Source organism: Marasmius oreades, chromosome 4 (assembly GCF_018924745.1).
Source record: "Marasmius oreades isolate 03SP1 chromosome 4, whole genome shotgun sequence".
Classification (NCBI taxonomy): domain Eukaryota; kingdom Fungi; phylum Basidiomycota; class Agaricomycetes; order Agaricales; family Marasmiaceae; genus Marasmius; species Marasmius oreades.
The window spans coordinates 559,755-581,074 of record NC_057326.1 but is presented as its reverse complement, the minus strand read 5'-3'; the positions used below and the strand labels follow the sequence as shown (position 1 = coordinate 581,074).

At 47.2% G+C, this 21,320-nt stretch overlaps 10 protein-coding genes across 11 annotated transcripts; 2 read left to right on the top strand and 8 right to left on the bottom strand.

Annotated features, from left to right (window-relative positions):
* Positions 1 to 152: 152 nt before the first annotated feature.
* On the bottom strand, positions 153 to 1,929 carry E1B28_007001 (uncharacterized protein). Its single transcript, XM_043151709.1, has 2 exons — positions 1,780 to 1,929; positions 153 to 1,731 (listed from the first exon to the last, which is right to left on the bottom strand). The coding sequence occupies exon 2, from the start codon at positions 1,702 to 1,704 to the stop codon at positions 535 to 537; it is 1,170 nt and encodes a 389-aa protein (XP_043009789.1). The 5' UTR covers positions 1,705 to 1,731; positions 1,780 to 1,929; the 3' UTR covers positions 153 to 534.
* A 202-nt stretch (positions 1,930 to 2,131) lies between these two features.
* E1B28_007000 (uncharacterized protein) lies at positions 2,132 to 2,944 on the bottom strand (the record flags this gene model as incomplete). Its single annotated transcript, XM_043151708.1, has 4 exons — positions 2,132 to 2,181; positions 2,226 to 2,565; positions 2,639 to 2,716; positions 2,783 to 2,944. 4 exons carry the CDS (start codon positions 2,942 to 2,944, stop codon positions 2,132 to 2,134), a joined length of 630 nt encoding a protein of 209 aa, XP_043009788.1.
* A 1,532-nt stretch (positions 2,945 to 4,476) lies between these two features.
* Positions 4,477 to 5,637, top strand: E1B28_006999 (uncharacterized protein; the record flags this gene model as incomplete). Its single annotated transcript, XM_043151707.1, has 6 exons — positions 4,477 to 4,763; positions 4,810 to 4,909; positions 4,976 to 4,990; positions 5,054 to 5,220; positions 5,289 to 5,543; positions 5,628 to 5,637. The coding sequence occupies 6 exons, from the start codon at positions 4,477 to 4,479 to the stop codon at positions 5,635 to 5,637; spliced, it is 834 nt and encodes a 277-aa protein (XP_043009787.1).
* Positions 5,638 to 5,833: 196 nt separating this feature from the next.
* Positions 5,834 to 7,693, bottom strand: E1B28_006998 (uncharacterized protein). Its single transcript, XM_043151706.1, has 12 exons — positions 7,504 to 7,693; positions 7,414 to 7,436; positions 7,287 to 7,342; positions 7,210 to 7,221; positions 7,022 to 7,141; positions 6,920 to 6,946; positions 6,801 to 6,848; positions 6,660 to 6,735; positions 6,465 to 6,571; positions 6,392 to 6,401; positions 6,199 to 6,322; positions 5,834 to 6,132 (listed from the first exon to the last, which is right to left on the bottom strand). The coding sequence occupies exons 1-12, from the start codon at positions 7,648 to 7,650 to the stop codon at positions 6,115 to 6,117; spliced, it is 768 nt and encodes a 255-aa protein (XP_043009786.1). The 5' UTR covers positions 7,651 to 7,693; the 3' UTR covers positions 5,834 to 6,114.
* A 3,437-nt stretch (positions 7,694 to 11,130) lies between these two features.
* Positions 11,131 to 12,869, top strand: E1B28_006997 (uncharacterized protein). Of its 2 annotated transcripts, XM_043151704.1 has the most exons (12): positions 11,131 to 11,379; positions 11,460 to 11,482; positions 11,567 to 11,622; positions 11,686 to 11,697; positions 11,756 to 11,875; positions 11,946 to 11,972; positions 12,040 to 12,087; positions 12,164 to 12,239; positions 12,323 to 12,426; positions 12,487 to 12,496; positions 12,564 to 12,687; positions 12,757 to 12,869. In XM_043151704.1, the coding sequence occupies exons 1-12, from the start codon at positions 11,236 to 11,238 to the stop codon at positions 12,772 to 12,774; spliced, it is 762 nt and encodes a 253-aa protein (XP_043009784.1). In that variant the 5' UTR covers positions 11,131 to 11,235; the 3' UTR covers positions 12,775 to 12,869. The 2 variants fall into 2 exon arrangements, with proteins under 2 accessions (XP_043009784.1, XP_043009785.1); XM_043151705.1 differs by having other exon boundaries at positions 12,487 to 12,687.
* A 469-nt stretch (positions 12,870 to 13,338) lies between these two features.
* On the bottom strand, positions 13,339 to 13,875 carry E1B28_006996 (uncharacterized protein; the record flags this gene model as incomplete). Its single annotated transcript, XM_043151703.1, has 1 exon — positions 13,339 to 13,875. The coding sequence occupies one exon, from the start codon at positions 13,873 to 13,875 to the stop codon at positions 13,339 to 13,341; it is 537 nt and encodes a 178-aa protein (XP_043009783.1).
* A 46-nt stretch (positions 13,876 to 13,921) lies between these two features.
* Positions 13,922 to 14,323, bottom strand: E1B28_006995 (uncharacterized protein; the record flags this gene model as incomplete). Its single annotated transcript, XM_043151702.1, has 1 exon — positions 13,922 to 14,323. One exon carries the CDS (start codon positions 14,321 to 14,323, stop codon positions 13,922 to 13,924), a length of 402 nt encoding a protein of 133 aa, XP_043009782.1.
* A 45-nt stretch (positions 14,324 to 14,368) lies between these two features.
* On the bottom strand, positions 14,369 to 14,995 carry E1B28_006994 (uncharacterized protein; the record flags this gene model as incomplete). Its single annotated transcript, XM_043151701.1, has 1 exon — positions 14,369 to 14,995. The coding sequence occupies one exon, from the start codon at positions 14,993 to 14,995 to the stop codon at positions 14,369 to 14,371; it is 627 nt and encodes a 208-aa protein (XP_043009781.1).
* A 1,011-nt stretch (positions 14,996 to 16,006) lies between these two features.
* On the bottom strand, positions 16,007 to 18,106 carry E1B28_006993 (uncharacterized protein). Its single transcript, XM_043151700.1, has 2 exons — positions 17,891 to 18,106; positions 16,007 to 17,833 (listed from the first exon to the last, which is right to left on the bottom strand). Exon 2 carries the CDS (start codon positions 17,813 to 17,815, stop codon positions 16,133 to 16,135), a length of 1,683 nt encoding a protein of 560 aa, XP_043009780.1. The 5' UTR covers positions 17,816 to 17,833; positions 17,891 to 18,106; the 3' UTR covers positions 16,007 to 16,132.
* Positions 18,107 to 18,342: 236 nt separating this feature from the next.
* E1B28_006992 (uncharacterized protein) lies at positions 18,343 to 20,031 on the bottom strand (the record flags this gene model as incomplete). The annotated part of the gene is made up of 1 exon (XM_043151699.1): positions 18,343 to 20,031. The coding sequence occupies one exon, from the start codon at positions 20,029 to 20,031 to the stop codon at positions 18,343 to 18,345; it is 1,689 nt and encodes a 562-aa protein (XP_043009779.1).
* Positions 20,032 to 21,320: the final 1,289 nt, after the last annotated feature.

The following is a 21,320-nucleotide window of genomic DNA, read 5'->3' as shown; positions in this document are numbered from 1 at the left end:
ACCTAACCGTAGTGACTTCGGGAGTTTTGCCGCTTTTTTTGCCCATACATCTTTACGTGCGGCGAGTTTCTGGTAGAATGAAAGGTTGTCAAAAAGATATCACAGTTATTAGATTCTCAACTGAATCAACTGACTTTCTTTGCGACTGCGGTGGCGGACAATGCAGCATTTGCAGAATTTCCTGCCATTGGACCATTCGCCTTCTCTCCATCAACGACACCATTTCTGCCACCCGGAGCTGGATCACGAGCTGTCCAGCGAAGTTTTCGTTCGACCCCCGTCCCAACTCCCACGATAAGATATCGGCCAATGCGGACTGAGCCTACATGAGGGTACCCACTGTCTACCCTCCCGTCCGGCGGTCACCGGTCACAGCTAGCCGTCTCACTTTTATCCGGACGGGGTCAGGCATAGGCCGGACCCCTTGTCTTTATCCGGAAAGCTGGACCAGGGATCGGCGAAATTTTGGCTTGTTTTATCCGGATGGGGGCCAGGGATTTCAAAACCCCCCCCCCAATTTTATCCGGAACCGGGTCAGGCATCTGGCCCTATTAACAGGGGTCCTGTTCCAGGTAGATCCAATTGCCTGTATTCGATGCGTAATGTTTCGAGGAGAGGCATGATAAGGGATTCGACAATAGTGGATAACCAACCGCACTGGTCCCGATAAGCGATGGCGGAAAACCGTCGAAGAGAAGGTAACTCGACCGTTGGAAGCGATAATGCAACATTGTATTTAGAATTACTCCAGATCGCTGGTAATGTAAGGGAAACAAGACAGTCACAGCTCCGCAAGGCATCGAAGAGCTCGCATACTTCCGAAGGCCCGCTAGTATGAACCTCCCATGTGGTTAGCCGAGAAAAAGGTACTAGCGTGCGATTGGAGTTTAAGGTGGTAACGGTGGTAAGTTTCGGTGCCTCCTGGATAGCTTGCCAGAACCAGGGCCATTCACGTTGACCAGGGATAACATCTTCTTCGTGCAGTGATTCAAGCTTGGAAAAGGTAAAATTCGAAATTGATGGGAAATGATGTTCATTAAAACAGAAAGAAGGAATCGCCATAACGAGCTCTCTGCATCTGTTAATGTGTTTGAACAACGTCTGCCAAACGTCAACGCCTTGTGGCGTGAGGGGAGCATTGCTTTGGCCTGCGATCCGTATCTTCAAAGGATAACCTGCCGAATTCGATAGGTAGGTCTCGAGGGGAAGCCTGGTGTCGCAAAGCTCGCGCAATTGGACGTTGATAGAAGACCAGATACTGGGCAATCCGCCGGCGATGGCCTTCCAATGTGAGCAAACTTGGGAGATGAGGATGGCAGGGAGTCCTGGCAACAAGTTGGTATCGAACGAATAGTCGTGCAGCGACAGACATAATATAGAAAAAATCAGTTCCCAGATCTCCACAGGTACCCGTCGATGCACAGAGAGACTGGCACGACACTGCTTTGTGACGGCTTCTGCAGCGATCTTTTCCTTCTCTAGCTGATCCAGCTTTTGTCGCAAAACCGAAATATCTTTCTCGTACTGCTCAACTTGTTTCTCCGTTTCCATCAAAACCTTGGTCAAATGAGATCTCTCTATCTCGGAAGGTACGTATTCGCATCGAAGAAATCGAGGTTCGAGAATATGGAATCGGCGAATATTGGGAGCATTGAGATCCTGCTGGCACTGTTGGCATAAAATTGGTTGTCGATGTACTCGCATTGAAATATCGATTGGCCGCGTTCCTGTCTAGTTATATTCGAGTTGAACTTGAAAAGGAGTCAATGTACCGCTCACGTTTTATTTTCTTCCTTCGCACGTTAGAACCTTGCACTGTAATGAAACGACTCTGAAGCTGTAGGTAGTTCAGTTTGAGTCACTGTTTGAAACTGGGTGACAATGGTCGGCAAACAGTGGACCACAATACATAATGGATAGATAGCTTACGCGGCATCCAGGTCCCGTACGGGAACCACTGGTGGTGGGAAACTTGCATCGAAAGTCATCCAACTTCCAAGCTCACCGCGTACGTTGATCTAGATGGACGATTCAGAAGTGTAGAGTAAGAAAAAAGGTAAATTTATTCTGATAATCCGTAATCGTTACTGATAGCATCAAGCAGACGTCAAAAATACTCTCCTCAACTCCGCTACATCATCATCTTCGTCGCAAACAGGACACATTCCCGTATAGTGGCCGCTGCAAAGCCGCCTTGATACACGGAGCACAAAACAAATGCCCACAATTGGTAGAGCAAACCGTGTTCGGCGAACATTTCTGGCACATGGGGCACTGGAACCCATCTATTTCTTCGACACCTTCCTCCAACTGCGAGTTATCTTCCCATTCTTCTCCAAAGTCAAACGGAGGGTCTCCGAGGTCCTCTTCGTCTTCAAAATCGTAGTCGTCAAAGTCTTCAAATGATGCGTCGTCAGGATAGTAGATATTGGGATCTTGGTAGCCATTTGGATAGACCTCCAAGGCCAGCTCGTCTTCCCAATTCTCTTCGCGCTCTTTATAATCATCCTCGTCTTCGTCTTCGTTATCGCTATCATTGCAATGCACGGCTGCATAATCAATATGCTGAAGGAGGGAAGGAGGAAAGAAATTAGGAGGCCGTTTGGGAGATAGAAGAAAAGCAACACAGAACACTTACAACTTGGAGACCGCCGGCAGAATCGAAAAGCTTATCGCATGTGATGCAGTAGTGGTGGCCAGCAGTTTCGAGGTAGTGCTGTGCAGGGCAGTGGTGAAATGGTAAGTTAGCGTTTGTGTTGGTCGTTGAAGAACTAGCACTTACTACGCGCAAAGTATTCTGATTAAGGAATCGTTTATGGCAAATGTCACATCGAGGATGACTTTCTGTTGCCTGGATGTGCTTACGACGTTCTCCGTGGTCGTAGAAATACTCGTCACAAGACGCGCAATAGGAGGTGGATTCGTAGTAAACCTCGTCTGACATGGTTATGGATGGAGGTATGATGGTAGACGCTTGAGCAAAAGATTCGTACGAGTTGGAGTTTTCTGAGCATCTTCAGCTGGGAGGGAGACTTGAGGATGGGTTGTCTGAGACTTACATCTCCGGTATGTTCTGCTTCCGGTTACCCCTTCGACGTCACTGACCCCGCACCTATAGACCCTGATTTGATTCGTGGACACCACTATAGGATCCAACAGCAATGAATAATCGAAACGGCATGGCGCTCGTCCCCAGAGCCAATATTTTACAGTCAAGAATCGTATCATCGTATCTTCGAATGGGTAAGGTTCCCCGAATCCCCAACTACCAACGCCAAACCTACGCACCCTCGGACCCCCCTCACCATGAGCAATAAGGCTCATGTTCCCGGGACAGGATGAAAGTTATCTTGCAAATGCTAGGCAAAACGAAGCGGATATAACATTCAAGCGAGAGTTGGATCCCATGGTGGTGCTGGGTCTCTCGAGTATAGCATTTTACTAAGGCACGGTACGTCTCCAGGTTCTGTAAGGCATAACAGGTCGTTTACATTTTTTGACATAGGTATACATACATCTATGATCTTACAAGAATCGTTATAATTGCCTAGCGAGCCATCGTTTACAATGAAAGTTACGTTTACAAACCAAGTCCGTCCGAACTCGAATCAGATGTATATTCTCGATACCTCCATTCCTCAAGTTCGAGAAGGGATTTCAATCCAGCATCTGCCGGATGAGGCTTCTCCGAAGTGATATCATGAGCCGAGCTGTGGTTGAAAACCGAGTCGTTGGCCCCTCTAGCTAGCATCGGTGTTGCTTGAGGGAGACTCGCGGGGTCGGAGGACATAGGGTGCGGAGCGTGCACAGAGAGCCCGGGATCACTCAAGTGGGCACTGGGTACCCCTCCAGGGGTGGCTGTCAGAGATCTCCACTGGAATAATTTGCGGTGCCCGATAAACGAAAGTCAATTTTATTTCGGTGTACGTTGGCGTCGTCCTTTCTTGGTCGTTCTATGTTAGACTGACGGCGAGTTCTCTAAGTCTTCCCCGTACACCAACGCTTCCAACATCCATACACCAACCTCGCCGCACTTCCAGATTATGAACCACACGTCCTCTCCATGTACGCTTCATGGAAGGACGCCGCGGCTGTCTTCTCAAAGTTTTTGCCCAGTATTCCGACGGAGATTCCATGCTATCTATGGAATTATAGACCACCGACATTTCTGTTATGGAACCTATGTACCCTTCTAGTTTGCCCTAGTTTCTGCTTGACTGAACGTCTCTTTATGGACCCAGGACAATGGAAAGCAATGTTTGGATATCTCAAATCCCTCGTACATTCTGTTCTCCGAGTTGAACTGAACTAAGCCAGACGTTTAGATGGAACGTCCTGGTTCCTTCGTTGGCTTCGCCTTCCGTTCTCGTTCTTTGCGCGGCCACTTGGAGGTTCAGTGCAAGACTCTAACACAACGCGGTTCTAGTCTCTAACACTTATGATTGGAAGCACAAGATCATCCATGAAGGCGAGCGGATGTCGCGAAAGCAACAATCCAGCGAGAAACATCTAGCATGTATTCGCTCCTCATTCCGACTTTGGCCCCCCCCCATCAAACTATCACTTTCAATTCCAAATTCTGGTGGTTTTGCACCCAAATCGCTTATGACTTCCAAACGGGTGATTGGCATCGTGATTTCAGGCGGTTTGGTACAGCAGGTCAAAGGTAGGGGGAATGCTTGTGTCACAGAACTTCGCTTCTCAATCACAAAGACATTTCTCTTGTCCTTGTCGTCGGACAACTTCTGGGAATGTGGTGACTTGTAAGTGCTTGAGTCTTCTTTGCGACTATCAAATAACAAATTCAAGCCAGCGAGGTTATAAAAGCTCAACTCGTCCCGCTCCAAGATTCTTCAGCAACTTCCTGCTACTGTTCTCATTTCTCAAAGCATCCGCAACATGTCTCAGTGTGGGTTCTCTCGATTCTAGTGCACTCGTGTGTTATCGATCAGCTAACGGATGTTCGCCCTCACAGCTCACGAGGATAATAGTAAGTCTGGATTCCTCCGTTTCCCCAAGCACATCACGTCCCTCAACTGTGACCCCGACCTAGTTGAGCACTGGATCGAGGCCCACCACAGGGTTGAGCCAGCCTCCAACCTCACCAACGGCCAGGAAATCCACGTTTTCGCCGTCCAGCGAACCCCGGTCTTCGGTTCCAAAGCTTCGGCTGGAACGTGCTATGATGTTTCTTGGAGTTTTGGCCCTGCTACCTTCTCGGTAAGTCACATAATTCCTTACCAGCATTTCCAACTGGGCACTTATTCGCATCTGTCTCATCGGCACAGGTCGAGGCTTGCTTCGATATCACCTGAGTCAGGCTCGATCTCCATCTGTCTCTACGTCAAGATCCCGTTCTTCTCCAAACAAAAGCTTGGATGTGCCACTGGGAGTATTACGGAGGGGATTTCTATTGGGTTTGATTGGAAGATTGTTTCTGGGAAGTTCACGTTTACGGTTAAGGATAAATGGTTGTGGTTGCATTATGATGTCAAAGTCCTCGGGACGTCTTGGAATGGTGATCTTAAGTTGATTCCACTTCCGTGAGTATTTTTGGTTTTTTCTAAGTTTGGTGGTGGTGGCTCATTGGGATTTTTTTTTTTTTTTTGGTTTTGCTGTTTCTGCAGTTTCCTCTAGTGAAGTGCGATGCGAGTACCTCCTGGCAAGAGCTCCTGTAAGTTGTAACCCCCGTTAAAAAACAAAAAAAAAAGTGTTTGTAAAGTTGTAGTTGTCAGTCGACGAGGTCGTATTGAATGAATAACCATTTGATACTGTTCTTTTTGATTCTTGAATTTCGACTGTCCCTCTGCCTATTACGCTCTCACTCGGAAAAGCGGTAAATATGGTTACTTGCTCGATAATCACAAGTAACAGCACCAATATCCATTCCTCGACGTCAGGCGATCGAACAGAAAATCGTGAATCTCGTTGAAGGTATTATTAATAAACAAAGAAAAAACAGTAGTACTACCACTTTCAAATATAAGTAAGGAGTGACGAGTCCTTCAAAAAGTCCATGAACCGTATAACTGTAACTTGTTCAAACTGGGTAGCTCGGGTATCGAAAAGCAGCATCAACACCCATCCCGTCTTCGGAGGTCTGACGTTGAACATTTAGCAACTCCAGCTCCCCTACAAACAAGAACACAGATTCATGGATCAAAACCTCGAATGGTTAAAACAATAACAACAACTCACATCCGGCGTACCAGGCTCCCCAACACTCTGATACGGATTCATCCCTCCCAGACATTCAGCGACCGTAACCATCCTATACCCAGCTGCCTTTAGTTGACTCACAACTTGAGGGATAACTTGATGTCTGTCGTAAAAGAAGGGGTGAGTCTTTCCGAAATGGGTACTTCAAGTCGGATGGGGATTATAAGCTTACGCAGTCGTTTCTGAAACCTCAAAGTTAAAAAAACACCCAAAGCTTTGTTTTAGAACCATAAAAAAACACATACCATAAGTCTCATGGTTAAGAGGTAACAACGTATTCGGGTGTTGGTTGATCTTATCAGTATAGTCCCGGATATTATCTGCGGGTGGTTTCCCATCGGCGTCGCCAGCACTGATTTAAGAGAAGGGGTGAAGGGTGAAGGGTGAAGGGTACTCGTTATTACTGTGCTGCCAGCGAATGAATATGGACTACCACTCACTCAAAGTCCCATAGAACTAGAGATTGGCCACGGGCAGCGGCTACGGCTCTGACGTTGTCGTTGTAGCTTCCGTAGGCTGTCATAATAATAATACCCATTTGTTAACTTGGAATTGCATACCGTGTATGAATATGCACTTACGCGGTCGCATGAACGCTGGTACGACACCAACGATCCGTTGGAGAGCCTCTAAACAAGAGGTAGAGATAGGGACTGTCAGCGAGAGTCATTGTGTTGTGTTGTGTTGCATTGAAACATACGTTCGACGCGCCACATTTCGTCGTGAACTGAAAACCCAAAAAAAAAGGAATCCGAGTTCATCAATGAATCAACACCCCACTGGCAAAAAAAAAAATACAGACCTTGATCCCAGCTAAGCGTTGACAAATCCGCATGTCGCCAGGTATGGGAAGCTACTTGATGTCCTTGACCATAAACATATCGGACGTTATCCATTATGTTTTGATCGTAGATACAATCCCCTGTTTAGTCACCGTAACGTATCAGAGAAAGATATGTCGATTGATTTTTCACTTCCAGAAAAACGTACAGTTGTTGCCATCTGATGGGAGGGTTAGTTTATGGTTATACGGCCCCATCTCGCGCAATATATTTAAATGAACTTACTGTAGAAAAAAGTCCCCTTCGCACCATTTTGCGTCAGTACGTCACTGATGTCGCGTCTATTCGGCAAGTCAGTCAGTCAGTCACCCTTTCTGAGGAGAGAATTTCGAGGAGGGAGGGGAAATCTCACGCGTAGATATAAGGACCGTCATCCTAGAACAACGAAAAACGAAACAAACATAAGCCGTCGCACAACAACAACTTTCGAGAATGCACGTACGAATGTGAGAGCAACCGTGTTCGGCTCTGTACAACGGTCGTATATCTGTGCTAATTGCCGTTTGACAGGACGAGGAGCAGCAGAAGCCAAATCCAATAAACCAAAGGAGAGCAAAGTGAAGGCGATGGAGGAGGTCTTCATTAACATCGTTGAATAAACTCGGGGCTTCAGTAGACCGTGACCGCTGGCTGGGGATTTTACTAGACCCTGTACGTTGGCCTTTTAAACCCTTTACCAAGGCCACTTAACCCCATGGAAAAACGATACATAATTTCTGAGATCTAGAGGGGATGTATGCCAGTGAGTCGTAGGCGAATAGTTGCCGAAAGGTTATTTTTGGGTTATGTTCGAAAGCTTCGAGAGGGCTAGGCCTGAGAGAAAGAGCTGTTTCCCCAGCGGTGATGTAGTACCGTTTCGCAGGGATAATTGTGACGAGATCCCGTAGACAGGACAGGAAAAGCGCTTACTAGTGTACGTTAGCCACCACAAAAATAGTTAGAACACACTGCCTTGCAACCTCGCTAGCTTCATTCAGAATCGACGCTGTCAATGTCCCGCAGTATTATTCAATCTTCCGACCCTTGTAAACGGTTGCCGAACATGCGGGGCAAGCACGACTCGACGCCGAAAAAGAAAGGAGTTGTGATGACATCAGAGCGCACTACTTTGAATACCGTCAACACCTTCAAAAGCGGAGGATTGTGGAAGGTGTACCCGTAAAGTTCAAAGGAGCGGCCAAATAGACGATATGTGCGCGCCAAACAACGCGCCGTTTCTGTCGCAATCCGATGCGCTCGCAGGTGAATCCCAAGCCGCAAACGGCCATCAGCCATTGCGTTTCACGGAACGGAGCTACGGCACGGATTGAAACTGACGGTATTATTATTAACGTCCCTTGCGTCGAATGCTTGTTACGACTTACTGACAGTTTTCAACAGCTCTCTCTAAATATAGCATGGTGACGTCTCTCTCTAGATGGTCGACTAGCGCCCCCAAGTTCAGAGAAATCGGATCTATCAAGAAGTCTTAACTTCCAGTTCATCCCGAAGGCGTAGTGGTTGAAGGTGACACGCGATGAGTCACGTCACACAATCCCATACGTATCCTCGACCACCACCACAGAACTGAAGATCCTCTGAATTCAACCGTTGCAACCCGGTCAGCACTCGACGAGTTTCTTGTGAATCTGGCCTAAGAACGTGGATTAGGAGTAGGAATGGAACTATCCACTTGGAAAACTCCTCAAACTCTTACGGATTGGATAGTTTGTGGATAGTGATCGGCTTTGGCAAACTTTCAAGCTTCACTCAATCTTCCAACTTTTATCATCATTTCATCCCTGTCGCGGGCCGCTGGCAGATGATCGATGACGCATGGTGCATGGTGCACTCTATCCCCTCGACAGTCACAAGTAGGAATTTTTTACATCGTGGTACTGTCGGTAGTTAAGGGGCTGTTCCATTTTCATGGCGTTACTTGACTTTGGTGAGTCAGTACCAAAAACTACACGCTAGTCCTTTCTGAGCAAAGGCTTCATCATACTGAAGCGCTAAAGTGCTCCACCCAGGGGCCAGGCATACCTACTTTATTGCGATGCGCTGGAAGGTTAGAATTGTGGCATATATATCGGTTTAGCATCGATGAGAGCTTCCCCTACGGGCCCGGATCGGATGGAGGTATGGGGTATTGGAATTATAGGAAAGGTAATCTCAGGTTCCCTCACTCGTAAACGTTCTTTTTTTGACTCGGCCGTGTTGCAAATGATACTTACATTCTAATCCGTATAAAAAGCGTATAGTGCACTAATTGAAGACGGTTCTGATTCGGAAACTCGTGGAAGCGAATCGAGTCGAGTCAAGCGCTCGCGCTCGCGATGGGATCCGTTTCTTGTCGTTGTTAAGTTTTGACGGTTTCATGCTTTGTTACGCTGGAATTCAGTATCTAGTAGTTGACCACGTCGTGACCGAAACGCGACCCTACGTAGTACAAGGACGTACGGAGGTCGTCATATCCATCATACCCCATCGCCTGTACCGTACTCGAATCCTGCAGTACAAATGTCGGCCTGGTATCATGCGTAGCGAAGTTGGCTATGGTGAGGGGGTACTTAATCATCAGGAGAATTTGTGCCAAAGCTAACTTCTGGCGTCGCAGGGAAAACAATGTTCCACTACTTATCTGTAAAACTGGTCCTAGTATCTGCTAAGTGGGTGAGTAGGAGGATTACACTCTCGGTTCAAATCTCTAGATAGTCATAGGCTCGGGTGGAAGATACAGTGTATACGTAACCTCACTTCCTAGTACCACGTGCAAACTGCAATTCTATCAGATCCAATTTAAGCCACTGTCAAAAAGTCAAAAATGAAAAGTCACCGTCTCAACTCCATGCGCGCCTCTTTCTCTCTCAACAATGACAAACGAGAGTTCAGAAAAACTTGAGCTAACAAAAAACGAAAGGACAGGCGAACAAATTAAAGGATCCAGAACTAGCAAGGGGTCCTTCCATTAACATTTACTAATACCAGTGCAAAGGAGTTTCTTTCCCCAGGTGATTCGTGAAGATGCTCAGAAAACTCCAACTCGTACATGGTACGAATCCATTTGCTCGAGCATCTACCATGGTCCATCACACCTCCATCCATAACCATGTCAGACTCGGACCGTGACTACGAATCCACCTCCTCTTGGCAATTGCGCGGTCTTGCGACGAGTATTTCTACGACCGTGGAGCACGTCGTAAGCTGCCGCACATCCAGGCCACAGAAAGCTTCTATCTCCCAACGGCCCTTCTAATTTCTTTTTCCCCCCCTTCCCCTCCTTTCAGGATATTGATTACGTAGCCATCCAGTGCGATGACAGCGATGACGAAGACGAGAGATGAGGATGATTATGAAGAGTGCGAAGAGATCCTTTGGGAAGATGAAGGCTGGCGTTGGAGGTCTGTCTATCCAAATGACTACCAAGATCCCAATATCTACCTACCCTGACGACACATCGTTTGGAAGACTTTGAAGATGACCTCGGAGACCCCTCCATTTGATTTTTGGAGAAGAGTCGGAAGATGACTCGCAGTTGGAGGAAGTGTTTTTCGAAAGAGACAGAGGCTCATGGTGCTTCCAGTGCCCCATATGCCAATTCTAAGCAGAATAAAATCGCGAATTTCATCATGATCATTCAAGCAGCAGTTCCCCCATGCTATGCTCTCAACAGTGGCGTGGAAGACGAATTTAGAAGCGAACAGCAGCAACAAGAAGTGCCTATGGTGAATACATAGTATAACATTTTAAACTTGGCCATCGAAACAATCGTTTTAGGCGACTGGGCATTTCGCGCTCACTTCGGACATATGGCAACGACGCATGACGATATTTTCGCCCGACAAAGGCCAGGGATTATTGTCGATTGTCGATTTTCGGTGAGGCGGAGTGGGAATCTGCTCTGAGTTCCCTTTTTCCTCAAGTTTATCTGCTACCACCTCCGCGAGAAGCAGCTTCTAATTGATGTTCCATCCCTTTGACTCCATGCATGACTCCAACATGACTCTGTGGGCAGCCGAAACTTCGCCTCCTCTTTTCGGTAATATAAATATTCCAGCTAAAGTTACGACCATGCATCTGATCCATGGATCTCAAAACGTTATCATTTGCCCTGTCAGTGTCTAAAAGGCGGAATTACTTATAGGTTCTGCCAAATTTCCAGCACCCTTACCCACTGAAGCCAAGATTCTTCAACATGAAGACCTCCTCCATCGTCGTTTTGCTCTCCTTTGGTTTATCAGTCTCTGCTGTTCACCGACATCGTCCGGGTCCGGTCAAACGGCAGTTAGCCCAGGTTTTCTCAAATTGTACAGTGCCGAACACTGTTGCCCTCACATTCGTACGTGCATTATTGTTGTTTTTCTGTGGTGGAGAGACGCTTACTTGGGTGTTCCTTTGTTGTTTTTTTTCTGCATCTAGGATGACGGTCCTTCTATCTACGCGTTGAGATTTCTATACTCCTTCGAAAATTCCTCTGCAGACTGACTCAGACTTGGACTTGGCCCCCCCCCCCCCCCATGAAACAGGCGTAACATCAGCGACACGTTGACGAAATACAATGTGAAGGGTACTTTTTTCTACAGTAAGTCACGGTCCGTTTCAACATATTGGCTTGCGCTTGCGCTAACCTCCGAGTCTCTATCAGATGGCAACAACCGTAAGTAATGAAATTAATATTGAGGGTGTCTACTTAAGTTCAACTCAACCTAAACCAGGGGGTTGTATCTACGATCAAGACAATATGGCGAATGTACGATATGTTTATGGTCAAGGTCATCAAGTAGCATCCCACACCTGGGGACATCGAGATTTAGCAACGCTTGGCTCGGATGAAGGTTCTGTTCTTTTTGGGTTCAGGTTGACTGACTCTCGAGAGCTCATGGATCTTTTTATTATTATTTTAAGTTCGCGATGAAATGCGGCGCGTCGAAGGTAAGTATGCTCCGATCAATCAATTCACGAACCTCTCCCTGACCATCCCTTTCCTGGTCCTACTAAGAGGCTCTTCAACGGATTGTTGGCGTCGTACCGGCGTTCATGCGACCGCGTAAGTACTAGTTCACGCGATTCGTAACAAACATTTGCCTTTCGAGGGTATGTAATATTGACACGGACTATGACAGCCTACGAAAGCTACAACGATAACGTCAGAACCATAGCCGCTGCCCGTGGCCAATCTCTAGTACTCTGGGACTTTGAGTGAGTAGGGGTTCAAGTTTGTAATTCATACTACTGAGTTGGCCCCACTAATGTGTATGTGCATTGTGTTACCCTCTTTTAAGTGCTGGCGACGACGACGGGAAACCACCGGCAAATACTATCCGTGACTATATTGACATAATCAACCAACACCCGAGTACACTTTTACCTCTTAACCACGAGATTGGTATGTGGGTTTTTCAAACAAACTTGATTTGGTTTTTTTTTTTAATTTTGAGGATTTTAGAAACCACTGCGTAAGAGGCTCCAACTTGGCCTTTGGGACTCCTTTGACCGCGCTCATGAGCTGTTTTATGGCAACAGGCATCAAGTGGTTCCTGAAGTTGTAGATCGACTAAGAGCGGCTGGGTACAGATTGGTTACAGTGGCTGAATGTCTGGGCGGAATGGACCCCTATCAGAGCGTTGGGGAACCTGGTACTCCGGATGTAAGTCACGCCGCGTCGCGTTCACCATTGATCATTTCGAGATTTTGAACTCAAATTCTTGCTTTGTAGGCTAGCTGGCATTGCTAAACCTGAGTTCTACTGAGTCCCACCACTCACGAACCCGTCGAAGGATTACTGTACATATGAAAGACTGCTTATACTTAGTTGTGAGCTCGACCGCCTTGGCTAGTTGTTTGAGCATGAGAGATTCGAGAGTCGCTATTGCTGCTCCTGTATGTGAACGGTCAGTTCTTAAAAGCTGTATAAGGGATGGGTCGGAGGATTGTCACCTACCGAGAGTGCTCCGTAACATGAACATTTGTCGTATTGAAACACGTCCAAAACTTCGTCGACTGTTCTTTGTCATGCACATGTTGCAGAGTGGGGAGAGGATTTCATAGAATGACTGGAAGCTAGCTTAGTACAAGAGTAAAGAACGCGTTGATGGTGGTGATGGTTTAAGGGACGCTGCGGAGCGCATTACCTCGGCGCTACCACACTGAACGTGAACTCGGGATAAAATCGGGCTTGTATATTGCAGAATAGGGTGATCTACATGATATATACTCTGGAGCTAAATCTGAAGTATAGTACGATTGACGAATCGCTTTCTGACGATGAAACCAAGCTACTATGTACATAATGCTGGCTTCAGGGTTTTACACAGTCCTGAATAACGACCTTGACATGACCCTCATCAAGTATCCTTATCCTTTCGATCAGTTCTGGCTCCATGACAAATCTCTCCGGCTTGACTTGCGTGAACTCATCAAAACGCGTGAAGCGAAACTCCGCCAAAGGATGGAATGTACGCTGCCTTGCAGACACCACCTCCAGTATGCGCTCCACGACTTGCGTGTTCAGCGTGACATACGAAAGTTCGAGGGAGAAATAGTCAAGGAGTGGGAGAAAATCGGGAGACCCGTCTTCGAATTTGGAAAGGAGAACGGAGACTATGTCATCGACAAATGCGGTATTCAAGGACAACTCAAAACGAGTCAATTTTGGGACAGCTTGCAAGATATCGAGCAGAAGTGGAGAGTCCCTAAATGAGCTTGAATGCTCTTGCAATAGTTCAAGCCTTATTTGTTTCAGCGAAATCGAGGATCGTCGAACCATATCGATTAATACGGAAGGTAGAGGCGATGTGGCATAATAGTGGATGTGGCATGTTTCGAGAGAGGGCATGTCGAGGGAGCAAAAGATACTGGCCGACCAGTTGTAGTCGTCCTGCTCAGTTGTGATCGATAATTGACGAAGGGAGGGCAACTTGAAGCTTGACCTCTCGAACAGCCACAGGATAATCGGAATTATCACTCGAGACATCTGACAATGTAAGGGATTCGAGGACCGTACAGCTCTGTGCAACATAGAGGAAGTTCTCCACGTCATCCCAACGGTCAAAAAATTGATATTCCCAAGTTGTCAGCTGAGAATAGGGTATGGCATTATGTAGGAGGAAGCTAGAGACCACGGCGAGTTTTGTTGACTTCCGAATGGCTTGCCAGAACCAGGGCCAGATCGCTTCATCGGGCGAGACAATTTCTTCGCAATACGATTCAAGATTAGGAAAGGTCAGTCGTCGAACAGGGGGGACATCTCGAAGAACTATGTAGTCATCTATCGCCATCACCATGGTAAGTTCCCGGCCTCTGTGCATGTGTCTGGATAATGATTCCCATTAATCCAGACCTACACTGCCTTGAACTTGAATCCGTAATTTCAAAGGATAATCCCCCGAATTCGAAAAGTAGACCTCGAGAGGTAAAACGGCGTTATAACGTGTTTCTGAGAGATTGACGTTGATGGAAGACCAAAGCTTGGACGATGCCTTAACAATCGTCCTCCAACGGGAGCAGACTTGAGATATAAGGGTGGCAGGGTGTCCAAGGAGCGGAGAACCCGAGCGGTAGTCAACGTCAAATGAATATTCGCAAAGCGACAAGCATGACATGGAGAAAATCATCTCCCAGATCTCCACAGGTACCCTCCGTTGTGCAAAAATAGCAGCCCGACACTGCCTGGTCGTCTTCTTCACGGTACTCTTTGCATTTGTAAACCGCTCAAGCGTTTGTCGCAACGCTGCTATATCCTCTCCATAACCATTGAGCTCCCTATTTCCTTTCTCCAACACATCTTTCAACTCCGACATCTCAACTACGGAAGGTACGTAGTCGTTACGGAGAAATCGAGGTTCGACTGTGGGGAATAGGCGAACACTGGGGACATCTGTCACACTTTGACACCTTTGGTACAAGATTGGTCGTTGAAGATCCGGCAAGATAGCGTCGAAGCATTCCCCAGACATTGTGTTCTACCGAAAGGACATTTATTATCTTCAGTCAGACAGGAGAACAACTGGTAGCGTACCGATTTAAATGATGGTAAGCTGTCACTAGATCCCGTTCGCTAGAATGCCCCGGAAAGAAGATCTTGATGAGGTATGAATTCCCTGAACTGAAGTGTGGGTGAGTAGAATAAGAAAAAACAACGAAGGAAGTTGAATGCACCGCACAGTAATGGTGGTTGAGGATCACGCGTTGTTCGCTTAACTGTGCGAATTTCTTTCCCTTTTTATGTCACAGATAAGATAACGCATCAGGAGAAAACCTTCCATAACTGGATGACCAGCCATAGCCATCTCATGACGGTCCGCTGGCCAGTTGGTTGCAGCGGTGCTCAGAGCCTGTCCGGCGTGGGTGGCAAAAGGCAAACGGACGTCCTTTTGCCACCCAGGAGGTTTCCCGCGCGAGTGCACTGCCACTCGCTCACTGAATTTTTAAAATAAAATACCCGTTCTGGCCATGGTCCACAACCTGTCATGTGAGATATCTGCCAAATTGAATTAATTTACCCAGGTTCGGACGGTCCACCTCACATGACAAGTCATGCACCATTGCCAGAACGGGTATTTTATTTTAAAAATTCAGTGAGCGAGTGGCAGTGCACTCGCGCGGGAAACCTCCTGGGTGGCAAAAGGACGTCCGTTTGCCTTTTGCCACCCACGCCGGACAGGCTCTCAGGGAGTTCTCAGTGGATAAGTCAGGTCAATATCTTCATGACCGTTTTTTTTTCACCTACTTGTATTGTCGTCCTTATAATGCCTCATACCTCCATTTTTGGGCAAGACAAGCAGTAGCACAGGAGCTCCGACCGTTCTTCAAGTTATCATGAACATCGTCTCGACCGTTTGTATCGTCCAGCGAATCCATTACGCCGATCTAGAACTGGGCATCAGTGTCAGTGAGAATTAACAGACCCAATTCATCATGTTCCCTGATATCAACTAAAGTACCATCATCCCTGTTGAGGGCCGCCGGATACGACGCACAACGAGACAGTCCCAGAGACGAGGACAACCGTAAGGCGAACTCGAGACGCAACGATGCGTTGGAGGAAGTAAAAAGAGGGATATAGTACATAACACAGTACCTACATACGTGACTCAGTACCTACGTCGGTTCCGGCATCGGGCCAACTTCGCTTCGATAATAACGTTGATTCGGCTTTCTTTCAACAGTTTGATTTCCGTGAGCTGTTCAGGATCGATAACAAACTTGCGGCCAGATTCTGTTCTACTGTTAAGGCTCACAAGGCGAATATCCGTTAGAGGATGTGTTGTAAGTTGTCTCGCCCACACTGCCCCCAACACACGCTTCACAAGCTGTGGGTTAAGTGTGATGCCAGGAATACCAAGAGACAGAAGGGCGAGTTTTGGAAGGAAATGGCGTGGATGGTCTCTGAGACGGGAAAGAACGCTCGGGATCATGTCATCGAAAAATGGGCGATCGGAGGGGCTGGCTCTATCCACTAATAATTCGAAATGGGTCAATTCAGAAGCTGATTGCAGGAGGTCAGAGAGAGGAAAATCTGGCGAGAAGCGTTCGCGTTCTCCCATGTTTACGGTTAGGGTGACCCCTTTGAGAGAATTCGAGGATCGCCGAATCATATTCAGCAAGCTGATGACAGGCAGATCCAATTGTCCGTATTTGATGTGTAATGTTTCAAGGAGGGGCATGATAAGGGTTTCGACAATAGAGGATAACCAACCGCATCGGTCCTGATGAGCGATGGCGGAAAACCGTCGAAGAGAAGGTAACTCGAACTCGACCGTTCGAAGGGATGATACAACATCAAGATTGTAATCAGAAGAACTCGAGATCTCCGTTAATGTAAGGGATTCAAGACAGTCGCAACTCCGTAAGGCATCGAAGAGCTCGTATACTTCCGAAGCGTCCTTGATAGCGCGAACCTCCCATGTGGTTAGCCGAGAAAAAGGTAGCGGACGACTGGGGTATATGGAGGTAACGGTGGTAAGTTTCGGTGCCTCCTGGATAGCTTGCCAGAACCAGGGCCATCCACGTTGACCCGGCACAACATATTCTTCACCATATTCTTCGTGCAGTGATTCAAGCTTGGAAAAGGTAAAATTCGAAATTGGTGGGTCGAAATGATTTTCATTAAAACAGAAAGGAGGAATCGTCATAACGAGCTCTCTGCATCTGTTAATGTGTTTGAACAATGTCTGCCAAACGTCAACGGCTTGTGGCGTGAGGGGAGCCTCTCTTTGGCCTGCGATCCGTATCTTCAAAGGATAATCTGCCGAATTCGATAGGTAGGTCTCGAGGGGAAGCCTGGTGTCGTAAAGCTCGTGTAAGTGGACGTTGATAGAAGACCAGATACTGGGCAATCCGCCGGCGATGGCCTTCCAATGTGAGCAAACTTGGGAGATGAGGATGGCAGGGAGTCCTGGCAACAAGTTGGTGTCGAACGAATAGTCGTGCAGCGACAGGCATAATCTAGAAAAGACCATTTCCCAGAGCTCCACGGGTACCCTCCGATGCACAGAGAGACTGGCACGACACTGCTTTGTGACGGCTTCTGCAGCGATCTTTTCCTTCTCTAGCTGACCCAGCTTTCGTCGCAAAACTGAAATATCTTTCTCGTACTGCTCAACTTGTTTCTCCGCTTCCATCAAAACCTTGGTCAAATGAGATATCTCTATCTCGGAGGGTACGTAATTGCATCGAAGAAATCGAGGTTTAAGCATATGGAATCGGCGAATATTGGGAACATTGGGAACCTGCTGGCACTGTTGGCATAAAATTGGTTGTTGATGTACTTGCATCGAAAGTTGGCCGCACTCCTGTCGAGTTATATTCGAGTTGAAGAAAAACATAGTATCAGTCTTTGTACCACTCACGTTTTATTTTATTCCTTCCCACGTAAAACCTTGCACTGTAATGAAACGCTTCTGAAGCTGAGCCTAGGTACTGTAGGTCAGTCTGAGTCGATGTTTGAACGGTGACAATCGTCGGGAAAGATAGACGTGGTCACCGGTCACGGTGGTGGGAACTTCGATCTCGATGTCGTTCTGATTTCTTGAAACTCGGAAGTTGCAAGATGTGGCAGCTAGAAGCCTACCTTGGAGGAAGATTTAGTCATTTCCAGAGTGGGGAAAAGGATTTCATACTAGAATTCGACTGGAAGCCTAGCTTAGCACAAAGGGGGTGCGTTAACTCGGGCTTGTATGTAGAATAGGGTGATCTACATGATACAAACTTTGGAGCTATATCTGAAATCCGAATTATAGTACGATTGACGAATCGCTTTTCTGACGACGAAAACCAAGCTACTATGTACATAACGTTGGGGTCAGGGGTCATAGTCCTGAATAACGACCTTGACACGACTCTCGTCAAGCATTCTTATCCTTTCAAGCAGTTCTCGTTCCATGACAAACTCCGACTTGAACCACGACTCGCCCACATAACTTGAACGACGCACGAAGTGAAACTCCGCCAAAGGATGGGATGTACCCTGCCCTGCAGACACCACCTCCAGTATGCGCTTCACGAGTTCCGTGTCCAGTGTGACCCACGGAAGTTCTAGAAAGAAATAGTTAAGTTGTGGGAGAAAGTCAGGAGTTTTGCCTTCGAATTTGGAAAGGAGGGCGGAGATCATGCCATCAATGGGTCGAATGTCCTCAATCGATACTCCGCCCAAGGTCAACTCAAAATGAGTCAATTTGGGAACAGTTTGCAAGATATCGAGCAGAAGTGGATCCCTAGTTGAGTTTGCATCCCAGTCGTGCAATAGTACGAGTGTGAGCCTTATTTTTCTGAGCGAAGTCGAGGATCGTCGAACCATGTCGAGTAACGCAGAAGGTAGAGGCCACGCATAATGATGGATATGACATGTTTCGAGGGAGGGCGTGACGAGAGAGCCAAAGATAGTGGCTACCCAGCCGTACTCGTCGTGATCGGTCGTGATTGATAATTGACGAAGGGAGGGCAACTTGACCTCTCGAGTAGCCACAGGTAAATCGGGAACATCATGGCTCGAGATATCTGACAAGGTAAGGGATTTGAGGGCCGTACAGCTCTGTGCAACATCGAGGAAGTCATCCACGTCATCACAACAATTGATAATTTGAATCTCCCAAGTTGTCAGCTGAGAAAAGGGTATGGCACGATTTACGATGTAGCTAGAGACCACGGCGAGTTTTGTTGACTTCTGAATAGCTCGCCAGAACCAGGGCCAGAGCGATTCATCAGGCAGGACAGATTCTTCGCGATACGATTCAAGATTAGGGAAGGTCAGTCGTTGGACAGGGGGAAGATTTCCAATATCTCTGGAGGTATCCATCGCCATGGTGAGTTCCCAGCTTCTGTGCATGTGTCTGGATAGTGATTCCCATAAATCCAAACCCCGTGACGGTCCTAGGCAAGGACCCGCACCGCCTTTAATCCGTAGTTTCAAAGGATAATCCCTCGAATTCAAAAAATAGGCCTCGAGAGGTAAAGCGACGTTATAACGTGGTTGTGAGAGATTGACGTTGATGGAGGACCAAAGCTTGAACGATGCCTTAGCAATCGTCCTCCAATGGGAGCAGACTTGAGATATAATGGTGGCAGGGAGTCCAAGGAGCGGAGAATCCGAGCGGTAGTCAACGTCGAATGAATATTCGCGAGACGACAAGCATATGATGGAGAAAATCATCTCCCAGATCTCCATGGGTACCCTCCGTTGAGCAGAAATAGCAGCCCGACACTGCCTGGTCGTGTTCTCCATGGCACTTTTTGCACATTCCAACCGCTCAAGCGTTTGCCGCAACACTGCTATATCCTCTTCATAACGCTTGAGGTCTCTCTTTCCTTTCTCCAACACATCTTTTAACTCCGACATCTCAACCACTGAAGGTATGTAATCGTTATGGAGAAATCGAGGTTCGACTGTGGGGAATGGGCGAACATCGGGGCCATCTGTTACACTTTGACACCTCTGGCACAAGATTGGTAATTGAAGATCAGGCGAGAAATCGTCGAAGCGTTCCCCAAACATCTTAGGAGTCTACTGAAAGGACAGTTATTATCTTCAGTCGGTCAAGAGAAGAACTGGTAGTGTACCTACCTAATGACAAACTCGTTGCTTGAGATCCACTGTGCTCTATCTTCTTCCCTCCAAGCTGGCACACTACCAAGAATTCAATTCCTGTGGCTGACAATGAGTATGTATTTGGGTCTGAATCGTGTAATGCGGCTGGGCGAAGAAGTGGCATACCGATTGAAGGAAACGATGGTAAGCTGTCACTGGATCCCGTTCGCAATAATTCCTCAAAAAGAGGATCTTGTTGAGATATGAATTCCCTGAAATGAAGTGTGAGTAAGTAGAATAAGAAGAGAGGAAGGCAGTTGAACGCACCGCACAATAATGGTGGTGGTTGAAGATCAAGTGCTAGGCGCGTCATAACTTGAACCCGAATTACACCATGTCAGCCTTCTTCTACGGGGATCACATATCATCGTCAAACGCTGCAAACGTTGAAAGCAAGGACTCGTAGGCATGAGACCAAATAACCACTCCGCCGTTCTGTGATCTCTGCGAAACGTGGGTTCCTGTTAAAATAGAGGAGTAGCATCATGTTAACGTTCTCAATTGTCGACAGCCGCATGATTTTCCGTTTCCTTACCGACCCCCCAGCCAAAGTTTACATACCAAACCCTCAGGTCAAAACGCACCAAAAACGCCCTGATCCCCGATCGTTCTTTCTCAAGTGCCCATTGTCATCGTCCGCAGTCGAACTGTCGGATATTCATGCCCAAAATTCCGAGTCTCCTACAACTTCCGAGTCTCTCCTCGATAGGTATCTCACGTTGAAATTCCAGGAGCAGCTCAATCTCAATTTTCAAAGCGCGGACCATACCAATATCCTCCAACTCTGATATTAATGGCGGATCCAACGCAGAAAGGCGTATGGAAGTGCCTGCCATCAACTCAAGATGCGTATAATAACGTTCGTTATTCGAAGCTGCAGCAGACTTTGACGAGAACACCACTTTCATTCCTAAACGGCCCTCCTGTCTCCTGTGATATTCCTTTTTTTTCGGTTCGCAGGAAGAGAGATCCGAGAGATCCTTTTCGTTCCTGGAGAGCTCTTTTTTACGGACACCGCCATGACTCATGAGAGAGAAATAGGAATATCTGATTCCTCCCGACCTGGTCTGGTATTCTCGGGTTGACAAATACTGGACGTGGAACAAAGTTTGTGTGTTCTCCCAACGAATGGGAGGATTTGTTGAGAGTGTTACGGTTTACCGGCGTGCACATGCCTCGAGTCGTTGACATTGGGG